General features: G+C 41.6%; 1 protein-coding gene across 10 annotated transcripts in view; it reads right to left on the reverse strand.

Annotated features, from left to right (window-relative positions):
- MFF (mitochondrial fission factor) overlaps nt 1–20,017 on the reverse strand; it is a 35,463-nt gene extending 15,446 nt beyond the window's left edge. For 6 of the 10 annotated variants that reach the window (XR_005532779.1, XM_039257606.1, XM_039257605.1 and 3 more), the window contains exons 1-5: nt 19,846–19,934; nt 16,627–16,738; nt 14,265–14,485; nt 12,779–12,948; nt 4,159–4,247 (exon numbers count right to left, since the gene is read on the reverse strand). Coding sequence is in view for 9 of the 10 variants with exons in the window: in XM_039257606.1 (XP_039113537.1) it covers nt 4,159–4,247; nt 12,779–12,948; nt 14,265–14,445 (440 nt within the window). In the remaining variant the exon portion in view is untranslated. Of the gene's footprint in view, nt 1–858; nt 934–4,158; nt 4,248–12,778; nt 12,949–14,264; nt 14,486–16,626; nt 16,739–19,292; nt 19,518–19,845 lie in introns of those variants that run through there. The other 4 variants (XM_039257609.1, XM_039257601.1, XM_039257607.1 and 1 more) reach the window with 4 other exon arrangements.
- Between the last annotated feature and the right edge of the window lie 2,243 nt (nt 20,018–22,260).

The raw sequence follows: 22,260 nt of genomic DNA on the forward strand, positions 1-22,260 counted from the left end.
AAAAGTAAAATTGTGAAAAGGGGGAGAAAAAATGTTCATGGAAACACAGAGTTTGTACCACTTCTCTTGAAATTTTAAATAGAAAACCTTAACTTGTTGCCACTGTCTAAGGCAATTTATTGGTTCCTAGAAGCATAATATAAGAACCAGAATAAGAAAAAAATCACTGGTTGCCAGGGTGATTCCTGTTGCTTATGAACTGCATTAGCTGCTGAGTTCCTGTACTACACACGGAAGTGTCCTGTACTACACACGGAAGTGTCCTGTATTACACATGGAAATATTCCCACGAGAGGTCAGTAACTCCCAAACCTTCTTTCGTCACACTTACAGAAAGAGTGGGTTTAAAGGATCTCAAAACATTCTTCCAAGCATAATTTTAATCTATGGAATTAAGAAAAAAAACCTTAAATGACAAACCACTCTTAGATTCCTCCTTCTGGATCAAAATAAAGCAAGAAAAAGATAGGGTGCTAAAACTGAAAAAAGGTTGGGATCGGTGTACCTTGTTAGGTTGAATCTGTACAGAACTAATATGCCAAACGAAAAGCAAGATAAGAAAAATAAAAAAGGAGGCTTGGTCCTTAGGCGCAAATTATTCCATTTTACTTTCACCATTATGCTCCAAAGTATACCATAACTTCCTTAATTGGTCTAATTTTCCTTTGTTTTTCTTTTCTCAACAAAATGTATAAGGGCAGTTTGAGAAATCCTAAAACCGAGGAACTGAGAAGCCAAACAGTGAGAGCATTAGGGTTTTATATGATAATTACTTGGTGAATTATTAGTACAACCAACGTAAGCCTGTAAAAGGAAAACAACTCCTAGCGGTGAAAAGCAGAGCAGAGAAAATCTTACGTGTACTCCGGTGCAGAAATCGGTGCGTGGAACCTTGGAATTTTTTTTCTTGGGGCAGAATATGATCTGTGCCACCTTAAATAATAATTATGCTTCTTTTACATATTCAGCTTTCATAACACAAAGAAACAGTTAGATACAAGTCTAATGGTCAGAATTCGTTTTTGTATCAATAGCTGACCATAATCAATTCTACTGTCTCTTGAAAGCAATTAAGAAAACGAAGGCCAGTGTTTCTGCTTCTACGTTTACATGTACTTTTACTCTTGAAGCCAAGGAATAAAATAAAGTGGGGGCAGGCAAAGATTCATGCACAATGAAACACAATTACATTACAAAGAGGAGACTGAATAGGTAAAGACAGCAAGAATTTAATAATCACTTTAGTGGAAGTAAAATATTGCTGTTTTATGCTAAATTAACAATTTCTTCCTTACCACATCATCCACACCAAATATATGACAATGCTCATTACATAAAATTCCTAATGTTAATTAAATGGCAAGTCTTAAGGATGAATTCAATTATAAGTTTTGAAATAAATAATGGTAGGGGAAGAAAAAGCAAGGTTACACTATTAACAAAGGGATGCTTAAGTAGGGGTGCCTGGGTGGCTCAGATGGTGAAGCATCTGACTCCTGATTGCAGCTCAGGTCATGATCTAATGGTTCATGACATGGAGCTTTGCATGGGGCTCTGCGCTGACAGCACAGAGCATGCTTGGGGTTCTCTCTCTCTCTGCCCCCTCTCTCGCTCTCTCTCAAAATAAATGTTTTTTAAAACAGTTCTCTTTAAAAAAAAATGCTTATGGTGATATACATAATTACTGTAACAAAAATGTATGGTTAAGTAATCTAAGAATTTCACCATCAAAATGTATAGTTAAATGTTATCTTTACTACTAAACATTAAAACATTTTTTTGTTTTATTAAACATCTAGAAAGTGCCATTAAGGCAACTTAAACACAAAAAGAAAGCAAGTATTAGTTAACTCTGTTAATCTTCTCTGTTACGAGGAACTTAGGTAACTGCCAAAATACCTGTGAATGAATTATCTACTCTAAAGTATACTTTAAATTATATCTCTAGGCTGGTTTTCCTACATAAAGCTGTTTCCTTTCTCTTCATCCAAACTCAGCTACCAATAATTACACATTTTGTGGAGGAAAAAAAAAAGTGATGCTATACTAAAACACTCCTGTTTTTTATCTCACTAATGTGAAATTTCAAAGTAATTAAAGACCTGGGCACCTGGGTGGCTCAGTCGGTTAAGTGTCTGACCGTGGCTCAGGTCAAGATCTCGCAGTTCACCAGTTCAAGCCTTGCATCGGGCTCTGTACTAACAGTTCAGAGCCTGGAGCCTGCTTCAGATTCTGTGTCTCCCTCTTTTTCTGCCCCTCCCCTGCTCATGCTCTGTCTCTGTCTCTCTCTCTCTCTCAAAAATAAACATTAAAAAAATTCTTTAAAAAAAAAAAGACCTAAATAATCAGCCACATCCTCACATGACAGAAAAGTTTATCAGAAACCTTTGCTGCCTTGAAAAATGTTACAAGTAGAAAACGACAAAAGCCCTTAGCTGCATGCTTAATCTTCCTGATGGGGCACTAAATCTCAAGAAGCTATCTTAGCCATAAGCTATGTAGCCTTTTTACCATTTGTGTAATATATTCGGAAATGCACTACGAAAATGGGTTTCATGGACCAGGTAACACCACTGCCAGCCCTGTATCTTCAGGGAAACATAATTATCATGAAAAATTTCATATTCATGGTTGAACTTTTCAGGAAGTATCTCCTGAGGAAGACAGATATTCATTTCAGTTTACTGTCTACCTCCAAAACCCTTCAAAGTAACTATAGCTACGTTAGGACACATGTTAAGATTCCCCACGCCATCAGAGCACATCTAATTCTCCCCTGCGCCTCACACAGGAGAGGAAAGTTCCTACACTACCCGAGCCCGTTGTGGGTCTTTTATTCTTCAGTCAGCGCCAAACTACACCTTGATGTGGTTTCATACAAATGTATATTGTACTGTGCCCTCATTTTCTGTGTGTACATTTAAGTGTTTTGCTTTTATCCAGGTTGGCAAACTCTGAGAGAGAAGTCCCATCTCCTGACTGTGCTGCAATTCCCACAGAAGCTAACATGATGCTTGGCATGGAATGTGGTTCATGAACAATGAGTTCATAAAAACTGACCAAAAATGTAAAGAAGATACCTTAATTTACATAAACAACCTAAATCATCTATTTAAAAAAGCCACAATCACCAATGGTTTGGGACTTAAAATTCTGAACAGATTTTAAGGGAATATTTTATGTGAAAAAACCATCTGCCTGATCTAAAACATCTTAGAGTGGAGTAGCTTTGATCAGAGGATAGTAACGTAACGAAATGAGAATGAAAAGTTTACATATAGCCCTGTAAACAATGTACTTGTAGTTTTAGAAAATGAAATGGATCTAACAATTTGATGACTCAGTAGGCAGAGAACTAAACAATAATCCTGGGAAGTAAAGCAATTCCGCTTGCCTATGCTACACTGGTTACCACGGCTCATTAGAAGCAGAATGGGGCGCTTGGGGAGCTTAGTTGGTGGGGAGTCTGACTTCAGCTCCGGTCATGATCTGATGGCTGCTGAGTTCGAGCCCCGTATCGGGCTCTGTGCTGACAGCTCAGAGCCTGGAGCCTGCTTCAAATTCTGTGTTTCCCTCTCTCTCTGCCCCTCTCCTGCTCATGCTCTCTCTCAAAAATAAATGAATATTAAAAAAAAATTTTTTTTAGAAGCCAAGCTGGAAGGGCTAGTTCACAATCTTACGACAAACTGAATAACTTGAAAATAAAGACATTTGCTTCAAGTGTTTTCCTTTTGTTTTTTTGTTCCGACATACATGCCAGGTAACCATTTCTGAGGGCTGCGCAGAACTGAGCACTTACATTTATCAACTTTTCCTAAGTACACTTCATAGGCAATTCCCCAAGTAAGTAAACCACACTTCTAGAATCCTGTCGTACATGGAGAAGAGGGGAATGCTACGGGAAAACTCTCACGACATATTTTAAGGCTATAAAAACAACTGCGAGAAATGGAAAACCGAGGTAAATGTAAAACAGATTTCAAACACTTAAAAGCAAATTATTTACCTTTTTCTCAGGTTCTTAGGTACAAAATACACACTTATCTTTAAAACATATTTGGGAGTTTAAAAAAAAGGCAGCAAATTATTTAGAAAAAGACGGGGCACTGCATGTTAGAAACGTAGGAAGGGGCACCCTTCTAACGGTGCTGTACTCACATGGAGTCGGCTCGGACCAGCTGTCCGTTTGGGCGAACGGCGTTCTCGCTCATAGAGCGCTCTCTTTTCAGCCTGCCAGCTGCACGGATCTGTTAGTTTGGCACAAAGACACGGAAAGGAGTAGAAAAGATGGTCAGGAGCCTAGCAGAGCTAGTCAGCGTCATAAGAACCTGAGTCCAAGGCTATTCACAAAACTTGACAGTTGACAAAGGGCATATAACCAAGCATTGTTGCTAAACAGGAGTATTAAAACCAGGTTAAAAAAAAAAAAAACAACCAAAATCCTGCTTATATATAATGCATATAAACTTAGGGATGCTTCTTTACCTCATGAAAAAGTTACTTCTGGTTTCTATTTAAGTGTCCACCTTACTTGGTATGATTATATTTTCACTTACTAGCATTTATATAATACACTTCTATTACTTAGGAACAATTTACAACAGGTTTTAAAGGCACGGGTTTCATATGAAGTGGGATGTACTTGTGTTACAAACAAATGGTCCAGGCTTCTGGGGCTACAACACATTCAGATTTGGTTGGATATTTAAACACTAGACCAAAAAAAGAGCGAACACTAGCTTAAAGGGTCTGGCGTTCCAGAGACGTCCACAATCTCCCACACCACGTGCTCTTCTGACAGAAGGTATCGCTGAGCCTTTCCATCAAAGGACAGGATTTATGTTCCCTTCCTTTCAATTGGGTGGGCTGGTGACTGCTACAGAGATGAGGCAACGTGGCTTGAGACTAGATCATAAACAACAATAAGGCTTCTGACTTTCTTCTCTAGGCTGTTCAAGTTTGGAACCACGGCACCATTGTGTGAAAGTGCCCAGGCGCCCCCTACCCATGGCTCGCCAGTCAATGACCTTGGCTGAGCTCAGCGCCAGACAACAGCCTGTATCGACAGACGTGTGAGTGAACGGGCGGAGGACTACGGACACACGCTGTGGACCCGTCCCTAGCTCAGGACTTCCTAGCTTAGACCCAGACACGGTGAAATGGAAAGAAGCCTTCCCCATGATGCCTGGTGCACCTTCTTAACGCACAGAGCCTGGGAGTAAAATGAAATTTTTGTTTTGCTTTGTTTTAAGTCAGGGTGGTTTATCACACAGCAATAGAACAATGGTAATCACTAACTTTCCTGTTTCTTTAGGATTTTTTTTAAAACTAGAAACAGCCATGGCAACTTCATGCTTTAAAAAAAAAAAAGGTAAACTTTACTGTAAAGGACAATTGGTGCGGGAACCAATGGACTTGAAAGTTAGGATTAAAAAAAAAATACAAATCAGTATCTTAGTGATGCTTGTTAAAAAACTTGGGAGTAGATAACCAGGTTACAAGCACCTTCAATGAAATCCTGATTTCATGCCAACAAAACCGAAAACCACAACATGCAGTATATAATTTCAGAGAATGGTTTAGATTTTGTTATGGTTACTAACCATCTACCCACTCAAAATAGGGGGGAAAAACTTCTAATAAGAGAAAAGGAGTCAGTGTGGAGCCTATTGGAGGAGTTCTTTACAGTGAAACCAAAAGCAAGAATTACTTTATTTTATATATATTTTTAATAATAAAATAATTTTTAATAATAAAAAATATATATATATTTGACAGAGAGAGAGAGAGAGAGAAAGAATGTGAGCTGGGGGAGGGGCAGGAGAGAGGGGGACAGAGGATCCAAAGCAGGCTCCAAGCTCTCAGCACAGAGTCTGACTTGTGGCTCAAGCTCGTGAACAAGATCATGACCTGAGCGGAAGTCAGATGCTCAACCGAGCCACCGAGGGGACCCGAAAAACAAGGATTAGTTTAAAGCCATCTATCATATATACATGATCCATCTCCATCTCCCACCCATCTCCACAACCAACTATACTTCATCTGCAGTGGGCAGTCCTGGGTTGATTTGTGAGAATCCCGCCGAAATGTGCCTTCCCACCCACGGCACGGCTGTGCCTCCCTTCCCTAGAGAACAGCCCTTCCGGGTTACAGGGATCAAGATGGATTTTCTACTAAATCAGAACCCTTCCTGCTGCTGCGCCCTACAAACTAAGATTAAGCAGGACAGGAAATGACAGATCACAAAAATTATGTCTATAATTTTGACACAGCCTGGAAACAAGAGGATCCTAAGTCTGTTATTTTCACCACTTGAAATCTGATTTAAATGGAACTTAACAGGAACCCTAAGCTTAACATTACTGCCGTATTGGGAAGAAAAGCAACCTCTCACAAAAGCATGTATTTGTTATGCCTTTGGATGTGACCAATCTGTATACTGTAATTTTAACCGAAGTGTGTAGACACTTTGGAACACTATCTTTTAAACATTTCCATACTTAGTTCAGTCATGGTAGTCGTTTCTTCAATCCAAGGTTTTTATTTTTAAAAATTAGGGCTTGTTTTTTTTTTTCTAGCTTTATTGAGATCTAATTGACAATTCAGGGCTTTTAAACATCATTCAGAACAAACTAGCACTGATTACCTATTTAAAAACTTGTATTCATGGGTGCCTGGGTGGCTCAGTCGGTTAAGTGTCCGGCTTTGGCTCAGGTCATGATCTCACGGTTCATGGGTTCGAGCCCCGCGTCAGGCTCTGTGCTGACAGCTAGCTCAGAGCCTGGAGCCTGCTTCAGATTCTGTATCTCCCTCTCTCTCTGACCCTCCCCTGCTCACGCTGTCTCTCTCTCTTCCTCTCAGAAATAAATAAAACATTAAAAAAAAAAAAAAACCAAGAGAAAAAAATAAAAACTTGTATTCACTTCTGGAGCTGAAAAGTAGCTTCCCAGCTTCAGGTAACTCCCTGGAGAGGTTTGGTCACCGGGTCTTCTGTGCCTGATAGTAAGGCTTCAAATTCTCTCTAATGTGTTTATAAACTCTGAACACATGAATAAATGAATGTCCTCTGGGACTTTGTTTGCTGGTTTTCTCGGTCCATTTAGAGCTGAGCTCCCCTTCAAGAACCTGTTCAGAGGCCTTAGTATTTTCCCTTTTACTGATCTCTGTTTTAAAATAACAGCTCAGAGACGGGAGTCTGTGAATTGCCACAAGACTTTTACTGGAAGAGGCGAAAATACTTTGTAAGATGGGCTGAACATCCCTCCCTCCCAAACATGTTCACTGTCCAAAAGGTAAAATAATGAGCGCTGGAGGGAAGAGCTGCGACGCGACTGAAGGTCCCGGGGAGGGAACAGGGAATGCGTGTCAGCAGAGAACAGCTCATGTCTGGGCTAAGAAGGCCACAAACAGTGGCCGTGCAAAGAATGTGAATGCACATCTGTGACCTGTCCGTGGATGAACACATCTATGTATATACAATTAGGTTGTTCTCGCTTTTTCCCTCTTCTCTCCCTTTTGCTCCATTCTGCTCAGACCCAGGCTTCTATCCACAGGAGGGGGAAGAAAAGGAAGCTAACCAAACCGCCACTGAATGGTGATCAGTCCCACAATCAACAGCTTCTGAGCTAATACAGGACCCTTTTAAGTATTCACTGAGCGCCTAGGAGTCCTTCTTCTTTTGTTTTAGGATGTCCCATTTGACTGGGTTACTCATTACACTTAAGGTCAACTACTTTCTTTCGCTTCCCAGCCTCAAGGTTGTCCGTCCAGCTAGATTGGACCATCATATAGCACTGATAGCCACCTGCTATTTTAACTGTCCTAGAGCTTTTGTGTTAACCCTCATGAAAGCTTCTAGGGCAGATGCTTGCGAGTGTAATCCTGGATGAGGTCTGTTCCGGCTGGACGTATATTTCCTCGTCCTCAAGCTCCAGCTGCACACATCGTATGTGGCTGCTGTAGAATGTGGCATTCTGTGGACGCCACCTGATGACTTCTCGAATAAAGCATGCGTGGCTTGGACACAGTTCCTTTCCTGAAAACACTGTCTTTTCCAAAACCAGGTCAGCGTTTATATAGGCCAACTGATTGGCCTCTTACAGGGCTTCTCTGACTCTTGACAGTTCTTGGGTATGTTTGGGGTTTAGTGCTTTTGCAAAGATTTAGCACAAAAAAATGGATGGCATTCTTCTACTTCTAGGAGTTGCCCATTAAGGCAAAAACTCTTACTACCTGTCAGTAGTCCAATCTGTTTTCTCTTTCTACTTCAATGGTCTTCTCACAAAGCTCTTGGTAATTATTACATCTGACCTTTTCTTTTCTTTTAATGCTTACTTTTGAGAGAGAGCGCGCGCACATGCATGCACATGTGCAAACAGGGGAGGGGCAGAGAGAGAGAAGGGAGACAGAGAATCTGAAACAGGCTCGGCGCCGACAGCACAGAGTCCGATGGGCTCGAACTCACAAACTGTGAGATCATGACCTGAGCTGAAGTTGGATGCTTAATTGACTGAGCCATCCAGGCGCCCCTAGAGTTGATCTTTACAAAGAATATTGCTGTGATGGATAGAATACGTTGGTGGAGTCCAAGTCTTTGACCAGGTTACACATCAAGGCAGCATCAAATCTTATTTTCCAACTCATTTTCTTCATATTTTTTTTTTTGTTCTCTGGAAGATCTTCCCTCTCTGTCTCCCATTTGGACCCCATTTTAAGGGGTGTTGGTGTCAAAGCCCCTTCTCTTTGAAATTAATTGATGCTAAGAACACAGAATTGCTATGACGTGGGTATTCTGCAGTTTGCTACCCAGACCAGTTTACTGCTCAGTTCCTTTACTCATTTCTCGCAGGAAGAGTCATCAAGCAGGGGTCACGTCCTACAGTTGCTTCTGAAGTCCTGGAACAGGTCAGGATTATTGAGAAGTTCATCAATTTCCTCTCTATCAGCCACACCTCCAGATTTTATAAACCCCATCTGTGCTAAGGGATTATCTGCCTCACACTGTGAAGCCCTCCTCCATGGGCTCCCCTGGATTCTTCAAGAAGTCAGTTTAAGAGGGGCACTTGGGTGGCTCAGTCGGTTAAGCGTCCGACTTCAGCTCAGGTCATGATCACATGGTTTGTGGGTTCGAGCCCCGCGTCGGGCTCTGTGCTGACGGCTGGCTCAGAGCCTGGAGCCTGCTTTGGATTCTGTGTCTCCCTCTCTCTCTGACCCTCCCCTGCTCACACTGTCTCTCTTTCTCTCTCAGAAATAAATAAAACATTAAAAAAAAAAAAAAGAAGTCAGTTTAAGAATTCAAGTGGTTACTTTCTGCAAACTTATTCCTTGTTGTCAGATGACATTTTAGACAACAGTTTCTATAGCCTTCTTTATAAGCCACCTTCTTATAGTCTCCTTTCTTGCCATAGGCCAGTGGTTATTGACTGGGGGTAATTTTGCCCCCAAGGGGACATTGGGCAATGACTATAATTTTTCCTTTCTTTTTATGGTGACAAAGTACACATAATATAAAACTCCCCATTTTAAACTAGAAGACAGTGTATTTAATGGACTCATAATGTGCAACTATCACCTCTACCTAGTCCCAGAATACTTTTATTGCCCCAGAAGGAAACCCTACAATGATTAAGCAGTCATTCCCAATTCCCCTTCCCGCCAAGCCGCTGGCAACCAGTGATCTGCCATCTCTGTGGATTTGCCTCTTCTGGATATTTCATGTCAGTGGAATCATAAACTATGTGGCCTTTCCTGTCTGGCTTCTTTGATGTAGCATGAGGTTTTCAAGGTTCATCCATACCATACAACGTGTAAGTACTTCATTCCTTATGACTAATATTCTACTATATGGATATACCACATTTGGTGTATCTATTCATCATTTGATGGACATTTGGGTTATTTCCATCTTTTTGGCTATTGGATCCATTTGTCTCCAACAGAGGATTCCATTGGGAGCTGGCAGACAAAGATGAAGAATGCTGGTGAACATCCTATAGTGTGAAAGGATAGCCTTCATCACCCTAAAGAATTATCCAGTCCAAAATATCAACAGTACAGAGGCTGAGAAACCTTGGCATGTGCTGTCAAATGACTTCTACAGAGTAAATGATTCAGGGAATCTCACTTGATAGATTGTGACTAGCGTCTGAAGGAATCATCAACGTTATCAGCACTCAGGGCTTTAAACTCCTCTTTCAATCCATCTTCTAGAAGTTGCTAGAACTCTGGTTCTTTCTCCTTTCCCCTCTGGTCAAGAGGCTGACTGTCATGAGAGCTGCCTGACCCTTCTATGGACTCAAAATACAGATCATTATCTTTATTTTCCTTTCAACAGGCAGCTGGTACCAATCTCACAAACTCCTCTCTCACACCTCGGGATTTGGCGCCTGCTACAGGATTTTGATTTTATAACAATAATATTTAAACATTATTAGAACATGTGCTAAACACACTACATGTGTTAGCATACTTAATTCTCATAATAATCTTATGCACTTGGCATTGTTCTGGTCTTTCTTTTAGAGATGGGCCTTGGAATTGTGAAATAACTCATCTAAGATTACATCATTAGTAAGCAGCAAAGTCAGCCTTCAAAGGTAGGTCTAATTCTCAGCTGAAGTTTTTCACTCCAGGGCTACACATTTTGGACATTTATCACATTTGACTAAATATCACAATTATTGCACGAGTAAATGCCATGTAGTCTTAAAACCTAGGTCTACTGAGGGCAATCCTGGTAAACTTTTTTTCTTCCTTCAATATAAAAGCAGTCACTCAGGGGTGCCTGGATGGCTCAGTCAGTTAAGTATCTGACTCTCGGTTTCGGCTCAGGTCATGATCTCATAGTTTGTGGGTTCGAGCCCCACGCTGGGCTCTGCACTGACAGCACGGAGCCTGCTTGGGATTCTTCTCTCTCACCCCACCCCCCCTGCTCTCCCTCTCTCTCTATGCCACTCCTCCTCTTGTGCGTGCTCTTTTTCTCTCTCTCAAAATAAATAAACTTAAAAAAAAAAAAAAAGTAATCACTGAGGAAAGTGCCTGACTTATTTTCGATCAGTTATTTGTCACCAAATGTGCAGTAAGTATCTAAAATAGCGATTGCCGAAAGAGCAAAAGGAAAACAAAACTCAAAGAGTACTAAAGGGAAGGTTTCTCCCCTGGTAGAATCGTCTCTCCAAGCCAATATCATCCACTGTAGTAATTTCCACTAGGAGCTTTTGGGGGGGCTAGGAAGTAGGGCCTCTAACTGATATCTTTTTGTCTCAACAATACTCATACCTTTCATTATTCTTTGCTATTAAGAACTTTGTATCTTCTGCGTAGGTTGGAGCCTTTCCCTCACTCATGCCACTAGGCAGGAACTACATCTCTCTGCAAATGGTCTCACACAGAAGCTCAGAGAATGTTTGTTATATACAATTCTACAAGTATCTTAATGCCTTGAGTGTTCACTCAAATTTAGTGCTTCTCACCAAGCAAAAACCTAGGAGGTCCAAACTGGTACCTGTGAGTATAATCTCTCTGTTACCTCAGGAGAAATTCCCGACCTAAGAAAAGACCATGCCCAGTACTAGGGAACCGTACTCGCCTATGTTATATGGATACTTTACCCTCATTAGAAAGGACTAGTATGAAAAATGACCACAGGCAGTGCCACTATCAATAAAAATGTATGTTTACACATTGCCTCACACTAGCTTCTACACAACACAAAAGTTCAGAAGCTACAATATAAAAGCTACAACTGGGGCGCCTGGGTGGCTTAGTCGGTTAAGCGTCCGACTTTCGCTCAGGTCATGATCTCGTGGTTCGTGGGTTCAAGCCCCGCGTCAGGCTCTGTGCTGACTGCCAGCTCAGAGCCTGGAGCCTGTTTCAGTCTGTGACTCCCTCTCTCTCTGACCCTCCCCTGCTCATGCCGTCTCTCTCTCTCCTAGAAATAAATAAAAAAACATTTAAAAAATTTATAAAAAAATAAAAAAAATAAATAAAAGCTACAACTATAAATATCATCACAGAAAAGAAATTTTACAAGACTGGCCCTGAATCAATGGGAGAGGCAAGATCTGAACTTTGCTACTAACACCTTATTTAGGTCAGCAGCGATTAACATAACCAGGTATAGTAGCTTAGTGGAGATGTCGCAGCGAGCAGGGACAGAAGGCAGTGCCAGGGAAAAGGAGCTCCCTTTCCTTGTTTGCCAGACTTGTTTTGTAACAAAATGATGTGCTCATTTTCTATGCTAATCTTCCCAACTTTTTCTATATCGCTTAAGGTATATTACCTCACCATAAAAGCTCTTCCCACTACGGACGACTGGGTGGCTCAGTGGGTTGAGCATCTGACTCTTAATTTCGGCTCAGGTCATGCTCTCACGGTTTGTGAGCTTGAGCCCCCGGTCCGGCTCTGAGCTGACAACACAGAGACTGCTTGGGATTCTCTCCCTCTCCCTCTCTCTCTGCCCCTCCCTTGTTGTGCGCGCTCTCTCTCTCTCTCTCTCAAAATATATAAACCAAAAAAAAAAAAGCTTTTCCTTTTAGAGCATATGAACGTTAATGATTTCTAAAAAATTTCCATTCTCCTGAAACATAACATTTAAATTTTAAAAAATAGCATAATATCTTACTTGGGGTGTCTCCGAACCACAGTTTAGAGTACCCAATGGTCCACACGGAAGGCGTTCATTACATATTGCTGACAGGCTTTGCAACCTTTAATTCTCTTCACCATTTGCTTTTATCTGGATTATTTCAAATTCAGTTCACATTAAAACGCTACTTACTTCCTCATTTTGAGGGGTTGGAGGAGGTCTTTCTAAGTCCAGAAAATCTAGTGGTCTTTCACTTAGTGTAAGTACACGAGGCGGCGTTTTTAGTGCCAGAGGTTTAAAGGGAGTTGACTGTATAAGGTCAAGATCTGCTGGTCTTGAAAATGGAATGTCTTCGTTATTTCCTAGGAGTAAAGAAATAAGAAGAAAGAGGTTTTAAAAAGAGTGGTTTTATTAAAGACTACCTGCCACTACATGCCCCCTAGAATGTCTGAAATTAAAGGCTAACAGTACAAAGCGTTGGCAAGGCTGTGGGGCAATGAAAATGTTCAAACATCACTGACAGGAGTATTGCAGAGCCCAATCAGTTTCAAAAACAGCGTATGACAGTTTTTCATAAAGTTAAACATAACTTACAATATGATCCAGCATTTCCTCTCCTAGGAATACGAAAACACATGTCCTCACGAGGTCTTGTATGTGAATATTCTGAGCAGCTTTAATCCTAACGGTCCCCGAGAGGAAACAACCCAGATCTCCATCAGTAGTAGGTGACTGGATTAACAACTGGGGTGTAATCACACAGTGGAATGTCACCCAGTAAGAAAATGGAATGAGCAACTGATGCACTCAAGAACACGAAAGAATTTCAAAAAGCATTACACTAAGCAAAAGCCAGACTCGAGAACATACACTGTATCATTTCATTTACATGAAACTCTAGAGAAAACAAATCTGGTCTGTGGTTTTAGAAAGGAGAAAATGGTTGCCTGGAATTGAGGAGGAGGAACTAAAGGAGATGGGCAAGGGGAACCTTTCAGGGTAATGAAAATGTGCTATGCCCAGACTGCGCTGGACACTTACAGGACTGTGTACGTTGCTCAAACGCACCGAGCTGTATGCTTGAAAATTACATGTTATTTTAGGTATGTAAGTTACATCTCCGCTAGTTGAATTATTAAAAAATGTTATTTGAAGCTTCAGCTTCTTAGAATAGAAATTTTGCAAATCCCGTAAAGTAGTATTTCCCGGCCCCTTTTCTAAATAATAGTTTGAAAGACCCAGAAGCTTTCATAAAAATATATACTGTTTTTTAACATTTTTTAATGTTTTTTATTTATTTATTTATTTATTTAAATATTTTTATTTATTTCTAGGAGAGAGAGAGAGAGACAGCGTGAGCAGGGGAGGGTCAGAGAGAGGGAGATACAGAATCTGAAGCAGGCTCCAGGCTCTGAGCTGGCAGTCAGCACAGAGCCCGACGCGGGGCTCGAACTCACGAACCGCGAGATCATGACCTGAGCGAAAGTCAGTCGGACGCTTACCCGACTAAGCCACCCGGGCGCCCTGTTTTTTATTTATTTTTGAGAGACAGACACAGACAGAGTGTGACCTGAGCTGAAGTCAGAAGCTTAACCGACTGAGCCACCCAGGCGCCCCTTCCATGAAACCATATAAAACAAAGCTTTCTCAGGCAACTTTACACACACACGTAAAATACCTGCTACAACGATCCTCTCTGGAACCTGCATGATGACGCTGGCGCTCGGGACCCCTTCTTGGAACCCTTGCTCTAGGTCAGCATTGGGTGGCGCTACCTTTAATTTTTCCGGGACCCTCATCTGCTGACTAATACCTTCGGTGTATTCCATTTCATACTGGATTCGACTAATTTCCGCCATCTCAGCAGCGCTGGGAGAAGGAAACGCCGCCCCACTCACTCTGTGGGCAAGAATTGAAAGACAGGGGTGACCGAGTGTTGAAAGGCCAGACTTCCTCACGCGGCCAAGTCAGAAGACAACACCTTGTGGGAAGAGCAGAGGGGCCTTGTCTTCTGCGAGTACTGAATACGTTCAAGGGAAAAACAAAAGACCGAAGCGAACGGTTTCCTCAACATAATGCCTTCTCACTTTATCAGCTGAATTTGCACCTTGAAAACACTGTTTCGGAGCAAATTTTTAAATTACTGCATAACCATGAAAACAAACGCAGACACACACACGCGCACAGATATACACTCCCTTTCTCTCTGCACAGACAGGCATGCTGCTTATAGTTCAAAAGTGCCTGAAAGAAAACTTAAATTAAAATCTCCGAATCAATGATTTGAGGGAAAGCTGCTAGGATTTTCCAAACATGAAATGAGGAATCGCTATCATGCATGAAAAAATTAAAGCCTTTTAATGATGACAATCAGATTCATAATATAAATAAGGCTAATTCTCAGTTAATTTTAGAAAACGCAGTTCCCTGAAAAAAGCACAAAATATAGTTTAAAACTGCTCTTACTGAACGTATACCTGGCCACTGAGCCGCAATCAATGTCAAACACAGACTATGTAGTAAGGAATCCTTAACGTAGGCTTCATTTTGGGGGATTCAAAGCGTCACATTAATTTGCAGTTAATGTTGTATTTGCATGCATATTTTTAAAAAGCATAACATGCCTTTAAGGGGAGAGACAGTATAGATGCATTGAACAACCTTCTAAATTAGAGAAGGACCCACACTTCAGGGAAATCCAGAAGAAAGAAACTTGCCCTCAAATACAAAGTGCTGATAAACGTGTAAAAGAGCATGATTAGCCTACGGTGATCAGCTTTAAAGCCAAGATGTCTCAAGCCTAAAATCGCAGCTCAACTGAATGAAGTGTCACTGACCTTCATATAGGTGTATCAGTTTGCTCATTTACTCATCTTTAATACAGCACACACACATCTAGAATAGCTGTGAAAATACTGCTACCCTGTGGTTCAGTTTACTTTACACAATTCCCCTACAGATCTGAACTTTTTTGTAGGTGAACATAACAACACGAACACTGCTTTCCCAGCTGTAAAAAAGAAAGAATAAAGATCAGTATTTCAACAATTCATTATATTAAAAAAAAAACACCATGAATAAAAGTACATATCTACTTAGAATGATCTACTAAGACTTGATCTAGAAAAACAATTTTCACATGTCTCCTAGACAGAGTTGTTCTGCATGTGAAAAATCATGAAGATGGTTTTATGCACCGACACTATTTTATGATTTTGCAAACAGGATAAAGCGAATCAAACATACAGAAAAGTGTGAAGTCAGATTAAAAAAAAAACATTTTGCCATAAAACTCCTTTAATCGTTATATTCTGAAGCGGGGGGGGGGGGAATCCTTTTCTTTTTTTAGGACAAGTACAATACAAACGAAGAAATCATGAGGAGAATGTAAAGGTCAGAAGTAAATGTATTTGACGTGGCTTAAAATACTGATGCAGAAGTAATGGTTTCTTTAAAAGGAAATGACTTCAGGAGCGCCTGGGTGGCTTAGTCACTTAAGTGGATGACTTCAGCTCAGGTCATGATCTCACGGTTGTGGGTTCGAGTGCCGCATCAGACTCTGTGCTGACAGCCTGGATCCTGGAGCCTGCTTTGGATTCTGTGTCTCCCTCTCTCTGCCCCCCCACCCCCACCCCAGGCTCATGCTCTGTCTCTGTCTCTCAAAAAGATGAATAAATGTTAAAAAAAAATTTAAAAGTAAAAGGAAATGACTTCAAAAGTCAAATTATACTGAATTTTCAGCAAAAGGTATTATATATTATATATAAACCAAGGGCAATACAAATGAAAGACCGCATAAATGTCAGTCATTCCTGGGATACTTCCTACACTGCATGTCAGAGATGTGTTATTGCCCTTGACCAACCTCAATGAGACAGATGCTTCAGATACTTCCTGGAGGTTACTTAGGGTGCAAAACTCTGACAACCGGTTAATTACGACTGCTAACTTGCTTCTGAAATGTGTGAACTTTAGGGATCTGGCATGCAGATGGCTTAAAGACTAAGAACATGGAGCCAAAAGACAAAATTTTTACTCACAAATGTGTACCAATGACTGCTTGCTATTCGGCACTATCTGGTTCTGTACTTCATATTAAATCCTTTAACTTGCTTCAATATGCCTGTGCTGGATTTGGAGCCACTTTTGTCCCTGGGGGAGAGAAACAGGAGCTAACAGAACCGACATGACACCAACATTAGGGACTCACTACTGGAAATCCTCTACGTGATAAGTCACCAAAGATATACAACCTTACATTAAGAAACCAATAATGAAAGAAAAAATTAACATGCTTACCACCAATTTTCGTCCCACAGACAAGGCCCTACAACCATTCATCAGTTAATGCAAGATAAAATAAAGAACTGTCATCATTTCTGGTTTGAACTTAGATGTGGCAGAAGAAAAGTATGTAAATATAAAAGAATCTTAACAATTATGTGTAAATGCATATACACATGTATATAAAGGAGGAACAAGTGGACTTGGTAAATTTTCATTCAGCTATTTTCATTCAATAATTTAATTTCATATTTATTTAATTTCATTCACAACTTTCATCCAGTATTTGCATATGAACCAGTCATATATGCACATGGTACAAAACATAACAACATACAGAGAAAATACAGTGTCCCACCAGATCCTATCCTACAACCACCCAGGTCTCCACAGTCAACCTCTATTATCAATTTTTGTGCATCTTTCTAGAAGAGACACTCTTCCAATTCTTGTGCGTATGTGAGGCACAGTTAAAGCCTATATTCAACTATGATACTGAAAAGAGGTATCGCAAAAAGGTTATAGCCTTGGGACATTATAAATTGAAGCTTTATAATAATAGGCAAGGGCCAAAGATGAGCAGAACAACATTATCTCCCTGAAATGTGCTATTCTCCTCACTCCTTTTATTGCATTTCAGCCTTCTTCCTGACTTTCCTCTGGTACATCCCACTGAGTCTCAACCTTTCATTTTATAGCAACATCTGGTCTTCGGAGAATCTCTCAGTTTGTAAAATATCACAAACTTGGATCATCAAGGTCTGAAAAGACACTGAAAAGCAACTTCTGGAAAAAGCCAAATTCTCCTGTAGCCTATCTGAGCTACCTAAATTTAAAAAGTAAATGGAACTTCTTTAAGATTTAACACTGCACTGTCCTAATTAGATCAGAATCTATTTTTTTCCCTCCTTCATTAGACTATTGCATGTTTGCTATTATGTTTTGACAATACATAAAATAAACTTCTCATCTGGAGTTAAGACATTAATTCCTGAGGTTCTGTCATTAGAATCACTAAGCAACCAGTACACGATTCTCCATTGTAGAACTAAGGAGACAAAGCCGCTCTTAGAATCACAGGTGATCTCAATCTCTAACTTCTAAGCCTAGTACTTCCCAAACAAGTAACTTACAGATTTCATAGTTTTTTTTCCACATTCAAACAGTACATTTTTCTCTTATCTACACTTCCTTTTGCCTTTTATCTCAACTTTTAAAAATACCGAATAAATGCTTTTTAAAACAAAATTTTACATAACTCCTTTAAACCATGAGATTTGTTGCATATATAGATACATGTAACAAAAACATAACTATTTGAAACAATCATCATTTACATACCACCTAGAATCAAGTCAAATCCCACTCATGGAAAGTGTCCCAATTTGGGGACACAATGATTCAAGCTTGACTTTAATCTGTGTATCAGAACAGTGAAACCCAGAGAAACAGCCCACGAAGTTACAGAAACAACTTGGGTCAATTGATAGTGGTTGCAAAGCTTTATACAATTCTCCAATTATATTTAAAAAAAAAAGTGGTTCTTTATCACTTATTGTGTGGATCTAGTTCAAGGCTTTTATATAGGTCACCCTGTTTTCAGTTCTCTTTTCAAGCAACTAAAAAAATGGATGTATTAGCAAATCAGGGTGTAGTGATCAAGGACTAATTGTAGTTTTTAACAAAACGTCACTGAACACTTAGAAAAACATAAATTAACAAATTTTAAAGTAAGGCCGTGCATCCACAGAAAACACGTTTCAACACCAGAAGGGAGGAAAGCAACAGCTGAACTGTGTAATCCTACAATGGGGCAACCCTATCAGACAGGAAGGGACAGAACACACAATTTCCTTCTGGAAAGAACAGCAACAGCAATTCACATGCATTTGAAACAAAAAAGACAGGAGGTCCTACACATAATTTAATTATATAGGGAAAGTCTACGGAGTACAAACAAATCGTTCTAATTCTTTCCAAATCCATTTTCCTAAGGAGGTTCCTTTTGGGATCTCATTAGCGGATGAAATTAACACAGAAACAAGGGGAAAAAAATTTTTTTTAATCTAGGGAGAGAACACATCTAAGGTCCTTCAGTTCAAGTCTCTCAGTGGACGGGAGGCTTGAATACAACTGGTTCAACATTTGGGAACAAAGGCCCTGGGGCTTTTCTTATCTGCTGCGACCAAAATATGCCACCACTTTGAAAGGTTCCTCATCCCTCCAGGGCGCCCCTCGCTCTCACGACGCAGGACGCGGCCCGGGATGTTCCTGTACCATCCAAGGAGCCTCGCCCTGCAGACCAAGGTCAGAGGCTCCGAGGAACAGGCACTCACTCGGGCTTTCCTCCGGCTTCCCAGCTCCTGGAAGGGAATCTGAGAAGCAACTCCCAGCACCCACACCTGGGATCAAGGCTGCTTACCAGACCGACTCGACCAAAGGGCCTCCAAGGCCGACCTGCTTCCAACAAGGCTTTCCTCTGAGAACATGTTAATTTTCCACCAAGTACAAACAACAACAAAAAACTGTATAGTCCGTAGGCGTCTGGTTCAAGGTCATACTGAAAGGTGCCTCGGGGCCTTGGCCGGGAAGGATGAGGAAGACCACCAGCAAAGCTCCGCGTTCAAGTTCTCAGGACGCCCCCAATGTTTCCCACCCTTCCCCCTCCCCCCCCCCGAACTATTTCCTCGCCAGGAAAGTCTACCATTTGTTGTCAAAATGAGATCTCTAACTAGAAAGGCAGGGAGAGGTTAGCCCGAAAACGCTCGCAGGAGCGTGTGCTCCTCTCCCTCGCGCTCCTCAGGGACCGAGGAGGAGGAAAGGCCGAGCCCGGGGGGTCGGGACTCGAGGCGACACTATGAACGGGCCGGGGTCACCGAGGGTCCCTCCGCCGGCCGGAGGGTCACGGCCGCGGCGCCAGGCCGGGAAGCTGGCTCGGGCCCCGGGGCCCGGGTTGGGAAGGCATCAGCACTCACCCCTGGGCCCTCTGGAGGGTCCCCGGCGAGGGTCGCCGCCCGCTGACTCCCGGGGCGTTCGGGTGGGCGCTCCCAAAGGCCGTTGGCCGAGCGCACGGAGGCGCCCGGTGAAAGCACCGGCCGGAGCGGCCCACAGCGGGCCGGCAGAGACGCGAGAACGGCCTGGAATGGCCCTTGCCAGGAGCCGTAGCTGAGGCAAGTTCGTGGTCATGTGACGCGAGGAAGGGCGGACGTGAGGCTCACGCACGGGAACGGGGGCAGTGCGACGGCGATTCAGGAACATCTTTGTTGAGGGCAAAGAATGCCCACCGCAGGCAACAAAGCACCTGCGGTACGAGATTGGTCCGCGTTTAAACTTTATGGGAATTCGTGATCTTTAAGACTTAACGTGTTTACAAGGTAAACCTTCGGTAGCCAGTTAATAAGCCTGTTTTTCAGCACTATCTGCACCAAAATCTCTGTCGTGTGAGGCCTAATAATCTGTATATTTCGCCAACTCTGGTGGTGATCCACGCTCTAATTTTGATTTCTTGTCGCGTCGTCTAATTATTAGATGTCTTTCTTAACGGTTGCAACCTGACTGGCTCCTCTAATCCTTGAAGATGAGAATGCTGGAAAAAGAGAAGTTAGCAGCCTTGTTTAGCCTCCAGAGAGCCCTCTCTGGATCTAAACACCAAACTTCCACCTTTTCCCTCGGGAAATTCAGTATCCTGCTCCCCTACATTGGTACGGACTGAAGACAACTCGCGGAGTATTTTATATGCCTGGGTTTTAACAAAGAGCCCAACAAGGACATACACATGAGTAGGTACTTCTCTAGAATCTAAAGGTGTTCCAAAGATGTTACTATTCTACAAAATCATTTGGGAAACACTTTGAGAATTCATATTCCTGGGGCCACTTATAATAGTGGCAAATCATCCTTTCGTAAGAATAGATTGATTTTAGGAGTGATCAGTCGTTCCAAGCCAACCTTTTGGGGGAAAGATAGAGACCTAGGTGGGTAAGCCCTCTGGGACCGAAAACTTTTAGAAATGAGGGGGCCTTGCTGCTTTTACCCGCACCCTTCCACTTCTTAATTACTTGCAAGTTGCGTTTTACTCCTGTTCACTCCCCACAAGAAAAACGTTTGAAATAACTTTTCAAATGAAGGTTGTGAACCAGTTGCCAAATCCAAAGTCTTCTTCCTTAATTCTGATCATTCTCAATCTTCCAGAATCATTTGATTCTGTTAAATAAGTCAGTGTGGTACATGAAATCACCAAACACTGGTAGTAGATGCTCAAGGAAAAAAAAATCCTCTCCCTTACCTGGAAACTGCTCCCTTATTTTTGTGATAATGCTTCATTCATGCTGGGACTTCGTTTCCTTCCTTAGTTAATGTGGACATTCCTATTTATGATTCAATCCATCACTGACTATCTTGCACTCACAATTGCCTCATATTTTGTGGGGAAGAGATGGCATCATGTACATGTAAATAACACATCCGTTCAGTCTCATCCTGTCGTACTAAGTCTAGCCAATGCTTCATAAGTGCCCCTTTGGAGTTTTGATCCCAGCAAGGTTTCAAACTCAAATTTTCGCCTTCTTCCCAGTTCAGATACCTTTCCCTGAATTTTCTTTTTTAGTTCATGGCAAGATTATTTTTCTAGTCACCAAGTTTCAAAATTCTAAAGTCATCTTTCACGGTCTCCCAAGGCCCCCCCCCTCCTTCAGATTCCCCCACCTCAATGCCAACTGTCCACTTTCTCTGTCCATCCTGTTCCCCCTGCTAGACCGTTACCCATCATCTGGGCTGATGAGCTTTGAACTGGCCTCCCCATTTCCAATCCCGTTTTCCTTCTAATTCTTTTTTTTTTTTTTTTTAAATGTTTTACTTATTTCCAGGAGAGATAGAGAGAGACAGCTTGAGCAGGGGAGGGTCAGAGAGAGAGGGAGTCACAGACTGAAACAGGCTCCAGGCTCCGAGCTGGCAGTCAGCACAGAGCCCGACGCGGGGCTCGAACCCACGAACCGCGAGATCATGACCTAAGCAAAAGTCGGACGCTTAACCGACTAAGCCACCCAGGCGCCCCTTCCTTCTAATTCTTAACTAGAGTCTGGATTTACAAAGAACCTAATCTTGCAAACTGAGACAACCCAAATTTGAAGCCCCAGGTTTAAAAGAAATTGATGATTTATAGTTCTCTACAATTCAGGAGTCCATAAGAGCAATCTACTAATTTTTAAAAACACTTGAAATAAGACTATAATTTATTTCTATAGTTCATTAAAAACACTTGAAATTATGAAGTAGCCTGGCAAAGGGCAGTATATAAGACACTACGTCTTTTAGGTTACCATTTATATGATTGTTTTCTTTTGTCAGAATCTTAACTGGCTCTTATACCAGTCAGTGAAGTACAAGTTAAA

This window comes from Hyaena hyaena, unplaced genomic scaffold, assembly GCF_003009895.1.
Source record: "Hyaena hyaena isolate Hyena2069 unplaced genomic scaffold, ASM300989v1 scaffold_628, whole genome shotgun sequence".
NCBI lineage: Eukaryota > Metazoa > Chordata > Mammalia > Carnivora > Hyaenidae > Hyaena > Hyaena hyaena.